Consider the following 24034-nt stretch of genomic DNA (forward strand, 5'->3'; position numbering starts at 1 on the left):
TTTTTTTTTTTTGTGTGAATTTTTGTTAACCCTTTTCCTAACCTTAACCTAATTATCCTAAGCTGCTAGGTTAATTATTCTTACCTGTTGCGTAAGGTCTCCTAACCTGCTTCGAAAAGTACATTCTGACAAACTCCATCCCTTCTTGCCAAGATGGTGCGAACTATTCTGTCGACAGTCCATATAACTTCCTGTTAAGAGAGAAGCAAAAGAGGAGGAAGTCATGGCGACAACAGAAGGACACGAGCCCCCTCGGACTCGAAGAAATAGTAATAAAAACATCCTTACAAGGATCATACATGGACAAAGCTCTGGCCGGGCAATTAGTCGAGCGACAGAGGTAAAATAACGTTACACATTTAGAAATCCTTGCTACAAGACGACATTACAACTGTTTGGGACGAAGAAAGCCAGTTAGCTTGCTTGCTAACTTTCGCTAACGTAACTGTTATTTAGCTACGTCTACTCCAACGAAGCGCTGAGACCGCTAACTAGATAGCTAGCTAAAATAGTAGAAGTCAGAAGTGTATGTAGTCATTACATTAGATAACTAACGTTAGCTAGTCAGTATGGTAGTCACGGCAACCCAAAGGAAAGTTGTCTTTATCTAGCTAACAGTTAGCAGGCTAACGTTACAGCCATTCGAGTTTACATAAACTGGTGTAACTGTTAGCTAGCCCAGTCACTGATTTGTGTATTTCATTTTCCCAATCCTTGACATGTTTTTGCTCCTATGGTGTTCCTTCTTTGTCCTTAGATATCTGAGGCCCTACTCCAGGAAAGAGACCAACAGGGCCAGTGGCATGGGATTCCAGTGCTGCTGCAGAGACTGTATGACAGCAGTCACCTCAACAGTGACCTCTCCCAGATCCACTCTATCATCAAGGTGCAAATAATACTCTTCCCAGACCTCGGTCAGAGCTGTAATACCACACATAGAGGCAAACGTTTCATGCTCGTTTTTCCCATGTTAGCTGTGATGGTATTTGCTGTTGAGTTGACAGGTGTGGTGTTCACAACATGTTTGTGTTGTCTTTGTGGTGTGGTAGGAAGTGTCACCTTTTCTCTCCATGGAGGCTATGTCGTTTGTGACAGATGACAGGAGAGCAGTGCAGAAGTCCACCTGTCCCAACACATACACCTTTGACCTCTTTGGAGGCATTGATGTGAGTCTCCAACATGTTGACACAGAGGCAAATATAACTGTCTTGTCAGTGGTCATATATGCTGTGTCAGGGTTTAATTCCTGCTTTGTCCTTAGTTACTAGTGGAGATTCTGATGAGACCCACCCTTACCACACAGACCAATGTCCCTAAAAGTAAGTCACATTAAAACATTCCTTGGTCATAGTTTTGCAAATGTGAGGAACCAATTTAAGATGCCCTGAATACAATCTAACATGTGTTCTCTTTGCAGTGAGTGATGACCTTGTCAAGGATTGTTTAAGTGTTCTGTACAATTGTTGTATATGTGTAAGTATCAATGCCATTGATAAATAGTGTTTGAATACATGTAAGATATTATCTGGCAATTTAACACTCTGACACAGAGGGTGATGTCCACCTTTATTTTAGTCAGAAAAGGCTAATCATTAGCTTTCCCTCATTTTCAGATGGAAGGAGTCACGAAAAGTCTGGCATCACGAGATGACTTTGTCATGTTTTTGTTTACACTGATGTCAAACAAGAAAACGTTTTTGCAAACAGCCACATTGATTGAGGACATTCTAGGGGTCAGGAAGGTAAGGATAGCCTAAAAACCCTTAAGATCACTGTCAATCCTTACAAATTATTCATTAAAATTGGCTGAATCCCACTGAACCAAAATGCCTAAAAGATGCACCAAAATGTCAATAACCTGTACCTTCTACCTTCCTCTCTGTGCTCTAGGAGATGATCCAGCTGGAGGACATCCCCAACCTGCCAAGTCTGGTCCAGAGCTTCAATCAGCAGCAGCTAGCCAACTTCTGCCGCATCCTGTCAGTCACCATCTCTGAGCCAGACATGGGCAACGATGACAAGCACACGCTGCTGGCGAAGAACGCCCAGCAGAGGGCCAACCCCTGCCCGTCCCACTCTGAAGTCAACCAGGGTAAGACTGCTCTCACCATCAAACCTGAGAGAGACTGGAGAAGGAGTTCTCACATTCAATAATTCTTATTCATATGACTAGCATTTAATGAAGAAAATGCTTGTTAATGACTTTTCCCTCTATTGCTCAGTGACGCGTAAAATTAGAAGTTTATGGATTTGCTCTCCTCAATGCCTCTGTTTCCTTATCACTCTGTTGACGGGAATGAGTAAATTGATAATCAAATCATCTGTTCTCCCCCGTGTGTATCAGTGGCCCTGCTGAACATCCCGGGCTTCATTGAGCGGCTATGTAAGCTGGCCACCAGGAAGGTGTCGGAGGCCTCGGGGCCATCCAGCCTGCTGCTGGAGCTTCAGGACTGGTACACCTGGCTGGACAACGCCCTGGTGCTGGACGCACTCATGCAGATGGCCACAGAGGATGCCGAGCAGAGCAGCACAGGTCAGAACAAAAGATAGACATGCACTCTCTCTCACACATATGCACACCCTGTAGGGGTGAATATTTTACAACTGTTCCATCCTGAGAACAAATCACTTTTCTCCTTGGTAACCCAGTGTTTCCCACCAAAACTGGAACTGTCATTCAAAAGCCTATAAATAGACTGGATGTGACTAGAGCTTTGAGCGAAAATTCTTGCCTGATGCTACCTGAGCCTGATGAGCCCTACATTAAATACATTTTATGAGCCCAAGCCCAAATGATTGCCTGTTTTTGTCTAATCGCGCTCTAGCGACTCTTGTGGCAGGCCGGGCACAATGCACGCTGACATGGTCGCCAGGTGTACAGTGTTTCCTCCGACACATTGGTGTGGCTGGCTTACGGGTTAAGCGGGCATTATGTCAAGAAGCAGTGTGGCTTGGCTGGGTTGTGTTTCGGAGGATGCGTGACTCTCGACCTTCGTCTCTCCCGAGTCCATACGGGAGTTGCAGCGATGGAACAAGACTGTAACTACCAATTGGATACCATGAAATTGGGGAGAAAAAGGGGTATAAAAAAATTCCAGGGTTTCTTTATTTTCTACATTGTATAATAATAGTGAAAACCTCAACTGAAATAACACATGGAATTGATGTAGTAACCAAAAGTGTAAAACAAATCAAAATATATTTGAGATACTTCAAAGTAGCCACCCTTTGCCTTGATGCCAGCTTTGCACACTCTTGGTATTCTCTCAACCAGCTTCATGAGGTAGTCACCTGGAATGCATTTCAATTAACAGGTGTGCCTTGTTAAAAGTACATTTGTGGAATTTCTTTCCTTAATGCGTTTGAGCCAATCAGTTGTGTTGTGACAAGGTAGGGGTGGTATACAGAAGATGGCCCTATTTGGTAAAAGATCAAGTCCATGTTATGGCAAGAACAGCTCAAATAAGCAAAGAGAAACGACAGTCCATCATTACTTTAAGACATGAAGGTCAGTCAATACGGAAAATGTAAAGAACTTTCAAAGATCCTTCAGGTGGCTGGTAGCCTAGTGGTTAGAGTGTTGGACTAGTAACTGAAAGTTTGCAAGATCGAGTCCCTGGGCTGACAAGGTGAAAATCTGTTGTTCTGTCCCTGAACAAGGCAGTTAACCCACTGTTCCTAGGCCGTCATTGAAAATAAGAATTTGTTCTTAACTGACTTGCCTAGTTAAATAAAGGTAACAGCAGTCGCAAAAACCATCAAGCGCTATGATGAAACTGGCTCTCATGAGGACCGCCACAGGAAAGGAAGACCCAGACTTACCTCTGCTGCAGAGGATAAGTTCATTAGAGTTACCAGCCTCAGAAATGGCAGCCTAAATAAATGCTTCACAGAGTTCAAGTAACAGACACATCTCAACATCAACTGTTAAGAGGAGACTGCGTGAATCAGGCCTTCATGGTCGAATTGCTTCAAAGAAACCACTACTAAGGACACCAATAAGGAGAAGAGACTTGCTTGGGCCAAGAAACACGAGCAATGGACATTTAGACTGGTGGAAATCTGTCCTTTGGTCTGATGAGTCCAAATGTGAGATTTTTGTTTCCAACCACCGTGTCTTTGTGAGACACAGTGTAGGTGAACAGATGATCTCCGCATGCATGGTTCCCACTGTGAAGCATGGAGGTGGTGGTGTGGGGACGCTTTGCTGGTGACACTGTCGGTTATTTATTTAGAATTCAAGGCACTTAACCAGCATGGCTACCATTGCATTCTGCGCTTAGTGGGCCTATGATTTGTTTTTCAACAAAACAATGACCCAACACACTTCCAGGCTGTGTAACGGCTATTTGACCAAGAAGGAGAGTGATGGAGTGCTGCATCAAATGACCTGGCCTCCACAATCACGCAACCTCAAACCAATTTGAGATGGTTTAGGATGAGTTGGACCGCAGAATGAAAGAAAAGCAGCCAACAAGTGCTCTGCATATGTGGAAGACTGTCGGAAAAGCACTTCAGGTGAAGCTGGTTGAGAGAATTTCATATTTCATATTTTTACATTGTAGAATAATAGTTAAAAATAAAGAAAAACCCAAACTTTGACTGGTAATGTATATAGATCAATCTTGAACAGGATTATCTATTTTGGATGGAATTGCCGAGGAAGAGTGAGGGGAAGACTGCTCGTGCATGCTCTTATTTAAAACAACGATATTTGAGTGATAGGCTGTTTCAAAACTCTGCAGCTGCAATAATAAAAAATACAAACATTTAAGGTGACCCCGGAAGCAAGATGGAGATTTGTTAATTAGACGTGCATTCGGTCTTTATTTTACTGTAGCATAAGCTATGCTGCAGCAAATGTAGACCTACCTGTCACAAGAAAAAAAGTTCCCATGATGAGACAATAGGTCTACATGCATTGTGAACTCCACTACATACTGAGATGGGCTGTCTGTCCCCACCATGAGCATTGATTCATCATGCAGAGGCTGTAGACAAGCCAGATTTAGACATCGCATATCATTTGACAGTTCCATTTCCCGTCATGCTGCTGATATAAATCATTTATTACTGGTTTCTCGCAGTTATTTATCCTGGGAAAAGGGTTTTGGGTAGAGGCCGGCCGATTTAATTAGAGACAATTTCAAGTTTTCATAACAATCGGTAATCGGCCTTTTTGGATGCCGATTACATTGCCATCCTCAAGGAAACTGCGTGGCAGGCTGACCACCTGTTACGCAAGTGCAGCGTCAAAAGGACCTTGTGGCTGCAAGGAGCCAAAGTAAGTTGCTAGCTAGCATTAAACATATCTTATAAAAAAAAATCTATCTTCACACAATCACTAGTTAACTACACATGGTTGATGATATTACTAGGTTAACTAGCTTGTCCTGCGTTGCATATAATCTATGCGGTGCCTGTTAATTTGTCATCGAATCACAGCCTACTTCAACTTCTCCAAACGGGTGATGATTTAACAAAAGCGCATTCGTGAAAAAAGCACTATTGTTGCGCAAATGTACCTAACCATAAACATCAATACACAGAAGTATATATTTTTTTAAACCTGTGTATTTAGTTAAAAGAAATTCATGTTAGCAGGAAATATTAACTAGGGAAATTGTCCAGGTATATGCAACAGTTTGGGCCGCCTGGCTCGTTGCGAACTGTGAACTAATTTGCCAGAATTTTACATAATTATGACATAACATTGAAGGTTGTGCAATGAAACTGCAATATTTAGACTTAGGGTTGCCACCCGTTCGATAAAATACGGAACGGTTACATATTTCACTGAAAGAATAAATGTTTTGTTTTCGAAATGAGTTTCTGGATTTGACCATATTAATGACCAAAGGCTCGTATTTCTGTGTTTATTATAGTTATTATTTTTTATTTTACCTTTATTTAACTAGGCAAGTCAATTAAGAACAAATTCTTATTTTCCATGACGGCCTAGGAACAGTGGGTTAACTGCCTTGTTCAGGGGCAGAACAACAGATTTTTACCTTGTCAGCTCGAGGATTTGATCTAGCAACCTTTCGATTACTAGTCCAACGCTCTAACCACAAGGCTCCCTGCCGCCCCTATAATTAAGTCTATGATTTGATAGAGCAGTCTGACTGAGCGGCGGTAGGCAGCAGCAGGCTCATAAGCAGGCTCATAAGCATTCATTCAAACAGAACTTTACTTCGTTTGCCAGCAGCTCTTAGCAATGCTTAAAGCACAGCGCTGTTTATGACTTCAAGCCTATCAACTCCCGAGATTAGGCTGGCAATACTAAAGTGCCTATAAGAACATCCAATAGTCAAAGTTATATGAAATACAAATGGTATAGAGAGAAATGGTCGACGCGTCATAATTCCTATAATAACTACAACCTAAAACTTCTTAACTGGGAATATTGAAGAACTGGGAATATTGAACCACCAGCTTTCATATGTTCTGAGCAAGGAACTTAAACATGAGCTTTTTTACATGGCACATATTGCACTTGTACTTTCTTCTCAAACACTTTTTTTTGCACTATTTCAACCAAATTGAACGTGTTTCATTATTTATTTGAGACTAAATAGATTTTATTAATATATTAAGTTAAAATAAGTGTTCATTGTTCATTCAGTATTGTTTTAATAGTCATGATTACATATGTATGTATAAAAAAAAATCGGCCGATTTTAATAGGTATCGGCTTTTTTTGGTCCTCCAATAATCAGTATCAGCGTTGAAAAATCATAATCGGTCGACTTCTAGTTTTGGCCAGGGTTCCCGCCATTCAATCCTAACGCATGTCATGCTCCAGTCATCTTCCAGTTATCTTAGGCATGGAAATGTATTGCTTACACAGGCTCAGTGTCTGCGGATTTTCGCTCCTCCCTTGTAGTTGATTGATGAATTAACGTCACTAATTAGTAAGGAACTCGCCTCACCTGGTTGTCTAGGTCTTATTTGAAAGCGAAAAACCCGCAGACGCTAGGCCCTCTATGCTCTATGGATTACAGTATAAAAGACTGTTCATCGTTTTAGTAATAAGGTTCAGTGTGACAGACTATCTATATATATATATATATATATATATATGGCAATTCAATAATATTCTAAAATGAATTTAAGTCAACTAAATGTATTGAACTTAGTTAATCATAAGACACGAACTAAATGCAATAATTATTTGTGTTTTCCTGCAACTTTCTGAAACGGCGAAGGAATGCCCCTGTGTATGTCTACGCTTTGTGTAGCCGTTAGCGATGATGCTAATGATAACCTTCTTCTGGTAGAGATGGAAAGGCTCTCCCAAAAATCTTCTCCATTAAATGTTAACTACAAAGTAACCTATACCTACCTGGTATATCATCATTATTTGCATCATTCCAGTGGCCAATTGTTTTCCAAACTCTGCAATCACATGAGAACTACAGAAACATTTCTAACCAAACAGTCTCTTGCTGGTGGCACTTCCAATTATATTTTTGGAAGTAGTTACCCTTTAATGTATTATATTTTTCCCAGACCTTTCAGTGGTCTCCGGAATTGTTGTTGACTTAGAATATCCTTTTTTATTTATTTTATTAAAAAGGTGTGATTTTGAAACCAACAACCTGAAAAGGAAAAATTGACACCTGGAAAAACAAAAGAAAATGGAATTTGGGGAAAAACGGAATCAGGCAAAAAATCGAACTGATGGCCTCGGGCCCTATGTGTACAGTACCATATGTTGTCATAATCTCAGTTTGTTACGTACACTGTGCTTTTTTCTCAGATTCCTCAGACGAGAGTTCTCTGGCCACCAGCCCTCTCAGACACCGTCTGCCCCAGTCCATGAAGATTGTTCATGAGATCATGTACAAGGTGGAGGTGCTCTATGTGCTCTGTGTGCTACTCATAGGCCGCCAGAGGAACCAGGTGAGAGCCAGGTATCTGGAGTTTACAACAGTTGGTTTGGAAAAATGGGTTCAATTAGTAACTGAGATTGTAAAGTTCTTAGCCACTGTGCTTCTGCAGTACTTGCTCTTTGGGGGTTTAGCCTGGGTATCTGCAATGCACAATGCACTTTGCAACTGCTGATGTAAAAAGGGCTTTATCAAATAAATGTGATTGATTTGTAAATGTATCGTGCCTGGTAAACAGGTTCACAAAATGCTGGCAGAGTTCAAACTGATTCCAGGACTTAACAACCTGTTTGACAAGCTGATCTGGAGAAAGCAAACGTCTTCCCATGTCCTCCATGGCCAGAACCAAAACTGTGACTGCAGCCCGGTAAGAACACCCCTCCGCTCTGGGACTGGGTCAATGGGCACGTTCACACTGCACCTTAGGCCAGGGTTAAGAGCAGGGTTAGTGCCGACTTTTCGGGGTTAGCCCCAGAAACTCGGTACCAAAATAGCCAATGTGAAAAGTGTCACTTTCACTTAATTTACATATGCTTATGATGCCTGTAATGCGTTCTGCACGTTATTGTGACAATTCAATTCATAATATTGAATCCTTCCTTCTGAGGATAAAAAAAGAAAATACTTTCCTCCATGCAATAACATTGGTTGCTATGCCTAACAAAAATGGTTGCTATGCAGGCTGGCTAATATTTTTTCACTTGGCTAACTAAAGCTACAAACTCTACAGCTGGAAGGGCAGCAAACGCTCCTTTTTCCTCGTTTTCATAGCTTTTCTATTGACATTTAATTGCATATATCCATGATGATAATAAGGTTGCATGATTTCGCCTGGATCAGCATTCTCTGCACAGTGATGACATTGAATTTTAAAAGTGAAATATTTTTCCTGACGTCGGACAGGCAGACAAGCAAGGTTTATACAAACCATCACTGTTGGAATTAAAATGCCAGGCCAGAATTGAGAGGAAATTAATGTTACTAAATGTCTTACAACATTTGGTTGTTTGTCCGTTAGCCCAGGGCTTTGGAATACAAGTGTGAATCCTTAGCCCAGTGTTAACAAATGCTTGTGTGAACACAGGATAAGCTAGCCCAGGGCCAGTCTAGCCTGGGGCTAAGATGCAGTGTGAAAGGGCCTAATGTGTCAATGGCACTGTAGCACTAATCACTGCTATTGATCATCCTCTCATATCACACACAGGAGATCTCCTTTAAAATCCAGTTTCTACGATTACTCCAGAGCTTCAGCGACCATCATGAGTGAGTACATTAGACGAGAGCTGTGTTCGAATACCCATACTAACATACTGTATACTACATAATATTAGTTCAAGTACAAGAGCTTCGCCTGTCTACCGGAAGTTGATGCTGTTGCTATGCAACCTCTTGCTAGCTTGTTAGCATAACAAATGACTAGCTAAACATTTTACGATTCCGGGTGTGTTCGTAAATTCAAACAGGAGTTCCTGAGTGCGCTCTGAGCGTTCGTAAATTCAGAGCGTTTCGCTCTCGGAGTGTTTAGAGCGCACACTGGACGCTCTGGCCGATGAGTAGGGTTGATCCGAGCGTTCTGGCCTCACAACGGCAGTCAAGCACTCAAGCTAACGTTGGTTAGCTTGCTAGCTACTTCCAGACACAAATGAGAGAACACCTCACTCTGACCATTTTACTTTCCCTAGTAGAGCTGGTTAGGCAATTATGTAATCCAGAGCATTGGTGACTTTAACTGCTGCTGGCAACAATTGCGCTTTTTTTGCCGACTTACTGACACCGGCCATATTAAACTGGTGTTGAGCGTTCGGAAATTCATCAGTTATTCTGCGCGAGAGTGCTCTGAAATAGGAGTAGATAGCCAGAATTAACGAAGTCCACTAAATCGCACAACGACTATACCACTTAGCTAAGAATTGTGAATAATCAAGTCAATAAACGTTGAGTAGTTAATATACTTCCTGGCAAGTTCAATGTATTAGTCGCCAACTAACGTTAGGTAACTAGCTAACATACCGGTACATACTGCTGTAATGCTATGCGGCTCGTAAGGATAGCGTAGCTAACAAATTGTCAGCCAAAATAACATGTAACTTATTTGAAAAGTCATTACTTTATTACATTGCTCAACATTTTAACATTTGTCATTAGTTAAAGCAATTAATTTATATCCGCTATCTAGTCCCAGTTTGGCACCATATTTTCGGCCATTTTCTTCAAATCTGAAAAAAATAGGAAGCCACGCCAATTTTCTGAATTGTGTTATGGGCCCTAAAAGCATGGAAATAGTGTCCACTGCCTGTATACTTCGTATTTTGTCACATTTAGTACGCCACCAGGTAACCTTTGGCATACTAACTATATCCATACTATGACCAATAAGCATACTATTTACTCTATTCACCTCCCAAATAGTACAGTTAGTATGAGTATTCAAACACAACGTAGGTGTATGAAAGAAACTATATTGCTGGGGAAGTAAACGCATCACCTGATATACACTATGAAAGTCCTGCCTCCTTCCTGAATCATATCGCATACTGTTTTTGAAAGGGCTTCAAGATTCTCTTCAAATTCATGAAAACGCTGTCAAATAAGATATACACGGAGTATACATAACATTAGGGACACCTGCTCGTTCCGTGACTGACTGACCAGGTGAAAGCTATGATCCCTTATTGATGTCACCTTTTAAATCAATTTCAATCAGTGTAGCTGAAGGGGAGGAGACAGGTTAAAGAAGGATTTTTAAGCCTTGAGACATGGATTGTGTATGTGTGCCATTCAAAGGGTGAATGGGCAAGACAAAATATTTAAGCGTCTTTGAACAGAGTATGGTAGTTGGTGAAAGGCACATTGGTTTGAGTGTGTCAAGAACTGCAACGTTGCTGGATTTTTCACACACAACAGTTTCCCGTGTATTAAGAATGGTCCACCACCCAAAGGACATCTAGCCAACTTGACACAACTGTGGGAAGCATTGAAGTCAACATGGGCCAGCCTCCCTGTGGAACTCTTTTGACACCTTGTAGATCATGCACCAATGAATTGAAGCTGTTAGGAACAACTTGGAAGGTGTTTAGAATCTTTTGTACATTCAGTATATGTAAAACAGGGACGGGTAACTCCAGTCCTCGGGGGGCCAGTGTGGTGTCAAGCTTTTTCCCCATCCCTAGCATACACAACTGATTAAACTAATTGCATTCTAAAAAAAGGTAATGATTAGTTGATTATTGGAGTCAGGTGTGTTAGCTGGGGCTTGGGCAAAAGTGTGACACCAATCAGGCCCCCGAGGACTGAAGTTGCCCATCCCTGATAAAATTATATTCGTATTCATGGATTCATTTACTTTTTCGATTTTCTTTTTTCGTAAGACATTGGGCAGGGAGTTTGGTACCATGTCAGTGAATCTGCCATTTGGGTCATGTCTGATCTTTCCTCCTCCCTCTCAGGAACAAGTATCTCCTCCTGAATGCTCAGGAGCTGAATGAACTCAGTGCCATCTCTCTGAAAGCCAGCATTCCTGAGGTGGAGGCTTTTGTCAACACGGACAGGTAGGGCGCATAGTTAGGCTGACGCACATGGACGGAGGACATTTTGTTGTTCAGAATTTTCACAAAATCCCCCATTTTTGCATTCTCTCTTCGCTCTACTATATAGAAAGCTAATCTGTGATGGTAAAAAGGGCCTCCTGACACGGCTACTTTCAGTCATGAAGAAAGAACCGGCTGAATCCTCATTTAGGTGAGTGCGTGTGTTTACTCCAGGAGTTAATGAGTGAAACATCATGCCACAGGTATAGAAGAGGAAGAAACCCCAGTCTCTGTCTGTAGGTTCTGGCAGGCGAGGGCGGTGGAGAGCTTCCTGAGAGGGGCCACCTCCTACGCTGACCAGGTGTTCCTGCTCAAGAGAGGCCTGCTGGAGGTACAGAGGCTGTTGCCAAGCCAGTGAGGGGACACGCCTATGATATAACAGCTTTCTAGTATTAATTTAAAACCTCCCAATAATCCCTCTACTCTGTCCCTCCAGCACATTCTGTTCAGCATCATAGACAGTGGCTGTAAGTCCAGGGACGTGCTGCAGAGCTACTTTGACCTGCTGGGGGAACTCATGAAGTTCAACATCGACGCCTTCAAGAGGTTCAACATATACGTCAACACCGAGGAGAAGGTAGGTCAGTGGACAGGGCAGAGGGGTTAGGGTCAAGACTTCAAACCACTGAGAAGCAAGGAGAGTATATGTAAATAGATGGTCAGTCCGGGGTAATTCCATGGTAAGAATCATGCTGTGACACAGATTTTTCTATTTAAAATGTACACTGCCGTTTAAAAGTTTGGGGTCACTTGGAAATGTCCTTAAAATAACATCAAATTGATCAGTAATACAGTGTAGACATTGTAAATGACTATTGTAGCTGGAAACATTCCATTTAAAAAAAGAAATCCGCTATCTACATAGGCATACAGAGGCCCATTATCAGCAACCATCACTCCTGTGTTCCAATGGCACGTTGTGTTAGCTAATCCAAGTTTATCCTTTTAAAAGGCTAATTGATCATTAGAAAACCCTTTTGCAATTATGTTAGCACAGCTGAAAACTGTTGTGCTGATAAAGAAGCAATAAAACTGTCCTTTAGACTAGTTGAGTATCTGGAACATCAGCATTTGAGGGTTCCATTACAGGCTCAAAATGGCCAGAAAGAAAACCCTTTCTTCTGAAACTTAGTCTATTCTAGTTCTGAGAAATGAAGGCTATTCCATGTGAAAAATTGCCAAGAAACTGAAGATCTCGTACAACGGTGTGTTCTACTCCCTTCACAGAATAGCGCAAAATGGCTCTAACCAGAATAGAAAGAGTGGGAGGCCCCGGTGCACAACTGAGCGAGAGGACAAGTATATTAGTGTAGTTTGAGAAACAGACGCCTCAAGTCCTCAACTGGCAGCTTCATTAAATAGTACCAAAACACCAGTGAAGAGGCGACTCCGGGATGCTGGCCTGTTCTTTCAAAAACAAGGACAGTTCTAAGTGACCCCAAACTTTTGAACGGTAGTGTATGTCAAACAAAAAACAATGATTGCAAAGTTAAACAGACCATACAACTCGATGCACAATGACTACTTTTAACAATTTCCACAGAAAATGTTAAAACACTTGAACAGTGCAGATGCAAATGACCCATCTGCACTGGAACTTCCCTCAGTTAAAACCTTATCCCTACCAATGGACAACCTTCAAGTCCTGTTACATGTTTGGTTTAATTTCTGCTTCCTGTGTTAGTTCCAGATGTTTATGACCCAGATCAACAGCTCTCTGGTGGACTCCAACATGCTGGTGCGCTGCATCATCCTGTCCCTGGATCGCTTTGAGAGCCAGATTGAGGATGTGAGCGGTAGGTCCATAGAGATGGGCAGAGGCCTTCTGGTTAACACACGTTTCTGGCTGCTTTATGGTAGTGAAATATGGCTGCTCTTGGTCATTTCTACTCTTGGTAGTCTTAGTTACCCTCCTCTGACTCCGTTTCTCTCCCATCCCTCTCTGTCCTGTAGTTATGGAGGTGCTGTCAGAGTGCAGTCTGCTGTCCTACATGGCCCGCGTGGAGAACAGACAGGCCTTCCTCTTCAGGCTCGTCAACATCATCAATGTGCAGATACTCACCCAGGCAAGGAAATCCTCTGCTCTGTTGGCCGTTTCACTGTAATACTGGTGGCTCACGTGCTATTGCATCCTGCTAGCTAATATAGACTTTACATTCCTCTACTTCTTGTTTCTCATATTCAGACATGTACACTTGTCTTCATGTGCATAATCAGCTAACTGTGATCCTGCCTGTTTGATGGTGGCTGAACCTAATGTTAGGAGAATGTGAGCTGTCTGAACACCAGCCTGGTGGTGTTGATGCTGGCCAGGAGGCGGGACAAACTGGCCTTCTGTCTCAACGCCCTGAGGGAGAAGGAGTACGCTGAGAAATACCCTGGCTGCCTGCTCAACAACTTCCACAACCTGCTGCGCTTCTGGCAGCGCCACTACCTCAACAAGGACAAGGACAGCACCTGTCTGGAGAACGTGAGTGTCCTCGTCAATGCACACACCCCCCATTGTTACTTTTAATGCTGTCTACTCTGTATTGCTTGCTATGGTGGTAATTCTGTATTGGGTCACCTGTACATTGGACCATTCTCCATCCTATTGTGGTTTTCAGGGGAACTTATGTCACTGTTGTGTCTCCTATTCTCTATCAGAGTTCCTGTATATCCTTTACCTACTGGAAGGAGACTGTGTCGATTCTGTTGGATTCAGACCCGACTTCACTATGTGCCATAGCCAGCTACATCGACGAGGCCTACATGGATCTGGGCAGAGACTTTCTGGAAGTTTAATACCTTGGATGCTGCCTCTGGATGGATGGATGGATGGATAGATAAGAGGAGAGTCAATGTCTCCACTCACCTACAAACTGAACAGATCTGAGCTCTCACTCCTCCACATAGCTGTTATTCAGGGATCCTTAGGTCTACAGAATGACTGTGTGCATAGTTTTGGGTGTGTGTGTGTTAGGTGTAGGAGTGGTTACTTGTGTTGTGTGTGTGTGGAGCTGTGTTGGGGTGTATAACATGCCAGACTTGGCGTTTCTGTTCTATTGTAGCTGTGGAGGAGAAACAGTCAGCCAATCAGCAGCCCCAGAGGACTGAGGTTCCTTCAGCCTTTCACTAATAGTATGGATAGGATCTCTCCTACCCTCTGGTTAAAAAAACAAACCCCACGTCATAGTGTCGCCAAAATGTACATGGTGATTACATTGGCAGATGGTACAGAGTACTTACAACTGGTATACCTTTTTGTGGCACAATTTCAGAGATTCGCAAATCAAATTTATTTATATAGCCCTTCTTACATCAGCTGATATTTCAAAGTGCTGTACAGAAACCCAGCCTAAAACCCCAAACAGCAAGCAATGCAAATAATTGTCTAGTGTAATAGTTCTACAGTAAGGAAAGGTTATAACAATCAGTTTGTTTGCCGATGTAATGCATGTAATTACATTTTGATGTGCAGTCACACGAACACGATGTATAAGTACACTGACTGGAAGAAATACATTACTCTACCAGTATGTTAATGTTTTAGGGACATTGAGGCCTAGATTCAATCAGATCAAGTTTTAACCGGTGATGGCCGACACCAGCATAGCTGATGTTTCTTTGGGAGGTGTAACTGTGTTGAAGCTGTCAAATTGGTGCTCTTGTGATCCTTGCCACAACGTCCCACTCGCTTTAATGTTCAGAACAAGAACGTGTAGGCTATATAGAAATAATGATGCTCACATAGAAATCCTAATTTTGGTGAATGATTTTCAATCAGCTTAATGGAGGTGTAGATTACATCTCACATTCCAGTGCTCAAACTTGTAAACAAGGCTGTGTGGGATTTATCTTAATGGGACTCCGTGCAGCCAATGGCATTGTCCGCTTTAGGTATAATGTCTGGAGCCGCTTGTGGATTTGACAGCTCTTAACGCAGTTCCACTGACCAGAAAACAACCACTATGTGGATCTAATTGAATAGAGCCCTTAATAGAAGACCAAAATATCAATATTTCAGGGACAAGCAATAGTTTTATTTTGTTCTAAAAAGAGGCTATTTAAAGAAATGCATCATAACATGATCCCTGTAAATGACAAAGGATTTAGGACGAGGTGGACACAAGGCTCAGGACTCACCAGATGAATGAATTAGTTATGTCCAACACACACAGGAGTCCTGACTGGCATCCTTAATGGTGGAAAAGGTGCTTCACTTACAGCATGAGGATCCTAAACGTGTCCATTCTCAGGAAGTGTGGGTCTGTATGTGACACTGGGCCCACCGGGTTTTGTTCTGCATAGAAAAGTCTTGGGCTCACCAAACACTATAAATATTTTTACATTCAGGATGGCGAAACGTTTTCAGTGTAAACTTAAAACAATTAAAAAGCAGATCGTATGTAGAAAAGATAATGGACCTATATTTTTTTTAAATAGATCTTTGAGAACTAACAAATCACCAAAATATAAATTAATTAAATCTAATATTTTCAAAAATGACGCTTTCATGAGTATTTTTATGACATGGGACCACCACTAGCTTTAAAAACTGCAACATTGCGGGCAAGAGGGCCTCAGAAATTTCCGGTCAGCGACTGTGCCATTGACCATGCCCACCACCTAAGCCCCAATTTGATGCAGAAAAAACCCTGGTCTGTCTGAGCCCATCTCAGAGAGGGTGTTTGTGTTCATCTAATACACAGGTATCACCACCACCCTCTAACTTCACCTTGTTAAGCGAATGAGGAAATAAAACAGAACAACTTTGAATCTGTCTTGACTCTTTATTTAAGTGCTTTTACTCACTACATTACATGGATGGTTATACAATGTATTATTGTTGACAGTGAACAGTCATGTTAAAGGACGTTTTTGTATTTCAGCTTTTAACACGGCATTGGCTTGTTTGTCTATCACTAATTATTGCTATTTGAACACACTAGTCAAAACACACTTAAAGGCCCAGTGCAGTCAAATTTAGATTGTCCTGTGTTTTTAAATATATTTCCACACTGAGGTTGGAATAATATTGTGAAAATTATGATAATGTCCCTTTTAGTGTAGGAGCTGTTTGAAAAGGCCACCTGAAATTCCAGCCTGTTTTGGTCGGATGAGGTTTTGGCCTGCCTGGTGACATCACCAGGGGGTAAAGTAGTTAATAGACCAATAAGGAGTTCCAAACTTTTCTGTTTTGTTTTCCCCTCCCCACTCAGACCACTCCCAGACAGTCCTAGAAAAATGATTGCTTGAGAAATTCTTTGCTAAAAAGCTGTGTGTCTTTCTGACCATTTGAATTGAAAACAATCACAGTAAGGATTTGATAGAGAACGGCTGCATTGGACCTTTAACACACATTGCAGTCATCTGAAAGAGTTTCGTCCAGGAACACTACCAGGCTTCTATTTCATTCTGCAATCTGGAAAGACAAGCAAGGTTGAAAGGAAAGGAGATACCTAGTCAGTTGTACAATTCAATGCATTCAACTGAAATGTGTCTTCGGCATTTAACCCAAACCCTCTGAAGTGCTAGCCATGGACATAAACACATTATAGAGTGAGTCTAACTAAACTGAAATCGGGCTCACCTTGGCTGGCCCTGGGTCCCGGGTGCGCACGGTCACACGCAGTTTGTTGACCTGAGTCTCCGCCATGTCTGCCCTCTCCTCTGCATTGTCCAGCTCATGAACCATCTTCCTGTACTTAGTGACATTACAGTTCACCTGCTCCTCCTAGTGGGGCGAGAGGGAAATGACTTAATATTACAAAATGTCCATTTATTGTTCAGTAATGGTAAGAGATTGTTGGTTCAGATGGGCTGTTGTGTGTGACTGAAGAGAACCTATAATACTCACCGCCTCCACAGCCAGCCTCTTGTAGCTCTTGACTTTAGCCTGCAGCTTGTCAATGAGCTCCTGCATCCTCAGCAGGTTCTTCCTGTCCTCCTCAGCCTGAACAAACAGCAACAAACACTCAATAATGGACTGTCAAGGCATCTACTACCTTAATTGTCCTCAATCATCTGTTGATGCAGTGAAAGTGGTCCATAACTGCTTTTATTCTTCTGGTTCAACTACAACGTGATGCTATGAAATGGGGGTACTGTGTAGGTGGGCACCAGTGGAGACTGCTGAGGGAAGGACGGCTCATAGTAATGGCCGTAATGGAGTGAATGGAATGGTATCCAGCACGTGTTTGATACTATTCGCTCCGTTCCAGCCATTATTATGAGCTGTCCTCCCCTCAGCAGTCTCCACAGGTGGGCACTGACTGCTGTGGTTGTTTACCTGGTAGGAGAGCTCCTTGACCCTCCTCTCATATTTGCGTACTCCCTTCTGAAACTCTTCGCTCTTCTTCTGCTCACACAACAGCTCATTCTCCAGATCCCTCACCTGTGGGTCAGAGGTCGGTTAGTTAGCCATTCATTGATGTTGTGCTGTGTGAATTCCATTACTCCAATATACATTTATCAAATGTTTAAAAAGTAGACCTTGTTAAAATACTATAGAAACCTTGTAACCTAATCATGAGATTTTAGCCTCTTGGGAAGACTAAAAGATGCATAGTTCAGCCATAATCAAAGATTCAGTTGTGCATCTTTTTGCTGGAAGCATGAGGCCATTATCTTTGCTCTAATTGTGCAATGTTTCAGTAAAACGTTTACAATTTCAGAAGTGAAGACATTTAATTGAATTTGCATGGCCTTATTCACTTTAATGTGAACCTCACCCTGATCTCCAGCTTCTGGATCTGTTTCTTCCCTCCTTTGAGGGCGATCTGCTCTGCCTCATCCAGCCGGAGCTGCAGGTCCTTGATGGTCTGCTCCATGTTCTTCTTCATCCTCTCCAGATGAGAGCTGGTGTCCTGCTCCTTCTTCAGCTCCTCTGCCATCATGGCCGCCTGGACAGGAGATGAGAGGGAATATCACAACCATAGTTTCAAAATGGACTGGATTGGTTGCCCCATCACAGAATTAAAGCATTGAATATTGTGAGATCAGGGGGTCACTGTCTAGGTAACTCACATCTATGATGGCCTTCTTGGCTTTTTCCTCTGCGTTACGGCACTCCTGTCCTGCCTCATCCACCTCCCCAGCCAGCATGGACAGGTCACTCTCCAGCTTTTTCTTATGGTTGATCAGGCTTGTGTTCTGTTCAAGCAGAATAAAATAGTAGGGTTTCTGTGTGGCTAAGATGTATCCAACAATCCTGTAACAATGTACATCCTTCGAACCGTTCATCCATCCCATGTCAGGCCCTAACCAGCCAGTCCCCCGAGGCGTCTCCTACCTGGGCATGCAGCAGGTTGACTCTCTCAGTGGCCTCCAGCAGTTCATGTTCGGCCATCTTGCGTCCGCGGTCAGTCTGCTCCACCACGGTGCATAGCTCCTGCACCTCGGCCACCAGCAGGTTGTTCCTGCGCTCCGTCAGGCCCCACTGCTCCTTCAGCTCCTCATTCTGGTGGATGCGGTTGTCCAGCTCCAACTGCAGGTCCTGTAGTACCCATCAGACAACAGTGGTTAATGGTCATACCATGGATCATTTAACTATTTGATTTGGAATTTTAAGAACGCTTTGGGTATAAAAAAGACAAAACTTTTTTTACAAAATATTGCATTTGGCCTTAGCCCATAGAGTCGCATTGAATAACACATTCAGAAATGGCAAAAAAGACAGTCAAAAATAAATCCTAAGGAATAAGGTTTTGAAGTGTCTGTCTTATATCTAAGAGATATAGAAAAGTTCAGGAAATATATTTTTTTACACATATTTAACCCCTTATTTTTGTTGGCACAAAAGATATTTGTGTGGTACTTCGAGTTGTTTGTATGGGTTACATTCAGACGAGTCCCGTGACATTTGTGGGAGTCGTAGAGCAAAATGGAGAACACCATGTTTGTGAGAGTCTCCCCTGTCCATAGAGTTTGGACACTACAGACATTTTCGTGAGAAGACCGTTTTTTTGGGATGTCTCATGGTCTGACAAACACCGCTGTAGCTCGGCCACCTTGCACCGCAGATGTGGAAGGCTGACATAGGAGGATGTGGTGGATTGAGACGCGGCCCATACAAAAAAACCTGATATCTCCCGTTTAAACTGATAGATATTGATGGGGACTTATTTATTATGTTACTTAGATTGAGACATGGGTGCATCAATAGATTTAAGGATTAAAAGAAGATACTTTTACTCAAGTCATATTTTACTGGGTGACTTTCACTTTTACTTGAGTCAATTTCTATTAGGGTATCTTTACAGTTACTCAAGTATGACAATTGAGTCCTTTTCCACCACTGTCAGCTTCCACCAAGCTACTGCAGAATGTAGTTAAATTACTAGCTGAACTACATGTAGTTCACTACCCCAACACTTGTCTCACCTATCTTAAGATGAATGCACTAATTGTAAGTGCTCTGGATAAGAGCATTTGCTAAATGTCAAATATCTGCCCTAAGTATAAATTGTGTTTCCTTACACGTGTTGTTTGTGTGAAAAATCTATGACAATGTTGATAATTTAAAAGCATGAATTGTGTTAGTGCTCCACTGGCCTTAATCTGGCCCTGCAGGTGGTGCAGTAGTCTCTGGGACTCTGCAGCATGGCGGTTGGCATGGTTCAGCTGGACCTCCATCTCGTTCATGTCTCCCTCCATCTTCTTCTTCAGCCGTACCGCCTCGTTCCTGGACCTTGCCTCGGTCTCCAGGGTTGTCTGCAGGGACTCCAGGGAGCGCTGGTGGTTCCGGCTGCAGGGAAAGTGACAAATAGGCTGCTTAGAGAGAGGAGCCTAAAACACCATTGTGAATAATGACTAATCTGTGCTGCATACTGGAAAACTATCATGGATCATGAGTCCTTACCGGAGGCTGTCAATTTCCTCATCCTTTTCGGCTATCTTCCTGTCGACCTCAGTCTTGAACTGGTTCAGCTCCAGTTGGACATGTAGGGTCTTGCTCTCCTCATGCTCAAGGGTGCCCTGACTCGGAGCAATAGAACAGTGTCACATTTAGCGGAGTTACAGGGTCACGCCAACCTAACACCCCTGTCAGATCACTCCTCTCAGGTTTCCACTGGTCTCTCTGTACCCTTGTGGTAAGAATAGACACATTCCAACCACAGTTCTGGGTGCTCACCTCCGCTTCCTCCAGAGCAGCCTTGATGTCACTCTTCTCGACATCCAGAACCTTCTTCATCCTCTCCAGCTCGTGGATGGTCTTCCCACCCTGGCTGATCTGGTCAGCTAGGTCAGCTATCTCCTCTGGGGAAACAAATAACACTATGGGTTAGATAGAAAGGCCTTTGTGTTCACTCTTGTGATGTTTATTAGCATTGTCTTAAGACAGGTGGCGTCACTCCCACAACCACGCTCGTCCCTCAAACGACAATGGTTTATTGGTATTATTTAGAGCAGTGTTTACCTTGCAGGTTCTTGTTTTCCCGTTTGAGCGTCTCCAAGTGGTCTATGGCCTCCTCGTAGGAGTTCTTCAATTTGAAGAGTTCAGTGCTCAGGCTGCGAGACTCCTTCTGAGAGCTCTCCAGCTCCGACTGGCAATCCTCATACTTCTGCCTCCACTCTGACAGCACCTGCAGCATTTTACATTGTCAGTACTCATGTTTATGACTTATTGTGCACTTGGGTTGTCATGCAAATTTGAAAATCCTTCTTTTGACGACTTACTAACTACTAACGCTTATGGGCTCACTGCTTACCTTGTCAAAGTTGCGTTGTCTCTTGTCCAGGGCAAGGGCAGCAGCATTGGAGCGCTCCAGGTCCACCATCAGGTCTTCGATCTCGGTCTGCAGACGGTGCTTGGTTTTCTCCAGAGAGGAGCATTTAGCATGAGATGTCTCCACTGCCTCTTCAGTGTTCTGCAGACGCACAGCCAGCTTCTTCCTTTTAAGGTCACAGTCAGGGGTTAACATGACAGTTTATCAGAAAAAAGAGCAATACGCCAGTATTGTTCAAAAGCTTTTTTCACGCTCATTTTATGTAGACAAACAGATCATTTGAGAGCATCAGACTTACTTTGCTTCCTCCAGCTCCTCAGTCCTCTGGATGGCATCGATCTCATACTTGGTCCTCCACTGAGCCACCTCAGCGTTGGCCTTGACTAGGGCCTGCTGCAGCTCAGACTTGGCCTCCTGCTCCTCATCATACTGCTCCCTAAGCAGGTCACAGTCATGTCTGGAGGACTGGAGGGCATGGGCCAGGGCATTCTTAGCCTGGGACAGACAAGGAAGAAATCACATCATTCATATTGTTGTTATGGGGTCTGACCGGAAAAGGCCTTTCATCTTTTTAATTTTTACATATCAGGTTGCTCACTTAATGTTTGACTTAAGTGTGACCTCTGACCTTGTTCTCCTCCTCCAGATGTTTTTTCAGTTCCTCAGTGTTCTGGCTGAAGGAGATCTTGGTGCGCTGCAGCTGACTGACCATAGCCTCCCGCTCCTCCAGCCTACGGCTGTACTCAGCTACACACAGAGAGAGACAGAGAGAGATGCATTAGGTGAGTTTCCCAAGGTCGGTTGACCTTCTGTCATGCCATGCCGTGCCGTGGCCCGTGTGACCCTTACAGCTCTCAGTGACAGCGCAGGCTCTCTGGTTGCTGATGTCAGTCAGCTGTCTCTGGAGCTCCTCTACTTTGGCCCGGGCCTCGTTCATCTGATCCTCATACAGATGACACATCTTCTCTGTGGTAGCCTGTTATCAAGCAAAACTCTGCCTTAGAATACATGACATAACACTCAGTATTTTCTAACTTCTCCTACTGTTGCAATTCAGGCCATCCCAACTAGCCTTGTGTCGGGGACACATCTCAGTGACCAGGCGAACCCTTTCTCCCCCTCACCTTGGCCTTGGAGAGACGCTCCAGGTTAGAAGCCAGGTCCTCTGCTTCTATCCTGTACTCTGCCTTCTCCTTCTCCAGCTTCTGTTTGACGCGCTGTAGCATATCAATCTGCCCACCCAGCTCTGCCACGCTGTCAGCGTGCTTCCTCCTCAGGGTGGCCGCTGTGGCCTCGTGGTGAAGCCCCGCCTCCTCCAAGTCTCTCCGCATCTTCAGGAAGTCCTGCTCGCGCTTCTTGTTCATGGCAATCTGGGCGGCCGAGGCCCCGCCTGCCTCCTCCAGCCTCTCGCTCAGTTCCTCCAGCTCCCGGGACACGTCGCCACGCTGCTTTTCTGCCTTGGTCCTCCACAGCCTCTCCGCCTCCAACTCCTCCTCCACCTTCTCAATACGAGTCTGAGGGAGAGGCAGGGGAACATTTACATGAGCAATTTAGTAACATACCTTATCCTCCAATGGAGATGTCTTTATAAGTGCTAAATGTCCTTTTATCTTCTGTACTTTGTTGTTTTTGATTTCGCATACATGTACATAGATGATGTGATGCATTATAGATGACTCCAAAGGAAATACTCTACCACGTTTAACTATGACCGCATTTAGTGTTTTAAAACTGGTGGTCCACAATGTGGCTTTTAAAATCTTCTTCTTTTTTGTATTGTCAACTATTGTATCATTGTGGAGTGATGCTTTAATACATTTTTCTAACTAACTTTACAAAGGAAGAGAATATAGAGGCATATAAATAGACATACTTGCAATTCCTTTATTTTCTTTTGGAGTTGAATGACTAGGGCTTGCTCATCTTCCACCTTCGAACTGAACTGACTCAATTCAAAGTCTTTTCTGTACAGGGGGAGATAGTGAGGAGTCAGAGGAATAGACAGTACCAAAAATATTTAACATAGATAAACATTTCACTGTAAAATGCTGATAAGTGATTCATTTGCAGGCTAATTGACGGTCAGTAAGTAGTTTATTTATACTTGGTCAGTTAACAAGGATTTCACAGACCACTTATAAAGGCCTTATTAACTAACAGATTGAAGAGATGATTCTCACTTCTTGAGTTTCTCCTCCAGCTGCTGCTTGTCATTCTCCAGGTCCATGACAGACTCCATGGACAGCTTCAGATCCCCCTCCAGCTTACGCTTGATCCGCTCCAGATCCATACGCACCTTCTTCTCCTGCTCCAAGGAACCTTCCAACTTGGAGGAGGGGGGGTGGTTTACATCAGTATAAGATATCTCATATCGCTATGTGCTAAACTAAGGAGATAGTTAGGTTACTGTATGAGGTGAAGTGTGTATTTTTCATGCCCCTTTACTCACATCGTCCACTTGCTGCTCCAGCTTGACCTTGGCCTTGCTCAGCACGTTGACCTTGTCCTCCTCGACCTGCAGGTCAGTCAGGGCCTGCTGGTGGGCCTCCTGCAGAGCCTTCTTCTCCTTGGTCAGGCTCAGGATGGACTCATCCAGAACACCAGTTTCCTCCATCAGGTTCTTCACCTGAGGAAACACGTGGAACAAACAATGTGGTACAAATATAACATATCACAAGAAAAGGAAGGAAATATATCAGCAATGTGAGAAAAAATCTATGAAATAATCTATGAAATATATATATATATACACAGTACAGTAAATTGACTGCCCAGGTAAAACCAAGAGGTTTACAGGAATGCTGAATAATGTCTCTGCAAGCAGTGAGCCACCATTCCCCTGCTC

The 24034-nt window shown here is 43.2% G+C and overlaps 2 protein-coding genes across 5 annotated transcripts in view; one reads left to right on the forward strand and one right to left on the reverse strand.

Moving 5' to 3' along the window:
• Window positions 1-16237, forward strand: LOC106572078 (short transient receptor potential channel 4-associated protein). The gene is made up of 19 exons (XM_014145882.2): window positions 1-340; window positions 758-886; window positions 1050-1166; window positions 1262-1319; window positions 1418-1473; window positions 1614-1742; window positions 1891-2092; window positions 2345-2533; window positions 7763-7905; window positions 8131-8259; window positions 9097-9155; window positions 11339-11440; window positions 11547-11630; window positions 11720-11810; window positions 11916-12056; window positions 13164-13275; window positions 13433-13545; window positions 13743-13949; window positions 14126-16237. The coding sequence occupies exons 1-19, from the start codon at window positions 224-226 to the stop codon at window positions 14261-14263; spliced, it is 2316 nt and encodes a 771-aa protein (XP_014001357.2). The 5' UTR covers window positions 1-223; the 3' UTR covers window positions 14264-16237.
• The window catches only part of LOC106572076 (myosin-7), a 16727-nt gene continuing 8930 nt past the window's right edge, over window positions 16238-24034 (reverse strand). For all 4 annotated transcript variants that reach the window (XM_014145877.2, XM_014145880.2, XM_014145879.2 and 1 more), the window contains 19 exons: window positions 23639-23815; window positions 23370-23515; window positions 23063-23153; window positions 22314-22703; window positions 22039-22165; window positions 21818-21936; window positions 21488-21684; window positions 21172-21355; window positions 20880-21045; window positions 20595-20719; window positions 20322-20437; window positions 20015-20207; window positions 18753-18956; window positions 18488-18613; window positions 18193-18363; window positions 17751-17855; window positions 17319-17414; window positions 17052-17195; window positions 16238-16883 (listed from right to left, as the gene is read on the reverse strand). In XM_014145877.2, the coding sequence (XP_014001352.2) occupies window positions 16872-16883; window positions 17052-17195; window positions 17319-17414; window positions 17751-17855; window positions 18193-18363; window positions 18488-18613; window positions 18753-18956; window positions 20015-20207; window positions 20322-20437; window positions 20595-20719; window positions 20880-21045; window positions 21172-21355; window positions 21488-21684; window positions 21818-21936; window positions 22039-22165; window positions 22314-22703; window positions 23063-23153; window positions 23370-23515; window positions 23639-23815 (2889 nt within the window). In that variant the 3' untranslated portion in view covers window positions 16238-16871. The remainder of the gene's footprint in view (window positions 16884-17051; window positions 17196-17318; window positions 17415-17750; window positions 17856-18192; window positions 18364-18487; window positions 18614-18752; window positions 18957-20014; window positions 20208-20321; window positions 20438-20594; window positions 20720-20879; window positions 21046-21171; window positions 21356-21487; window positions 21685-21817; window positions 21937-22038; window positions 22166-22313; window positions 22704-23062; window positions 23154-23369; window positions 23516-23638; window positions 23816-24034) is intronic.

Source organism: Salmo salar, chromosome ssa15 (assembly GCF_905237065.1).
Source record: "Salmo salar chromosome ssa15, Ssal_v3.1, whole genome shotgun sequence".
NCBI lineage: Eukaryota > Metazoa > Chordata > Actinopteri > Salmoniformes > Salmonidae > Salmo > Salmo salar.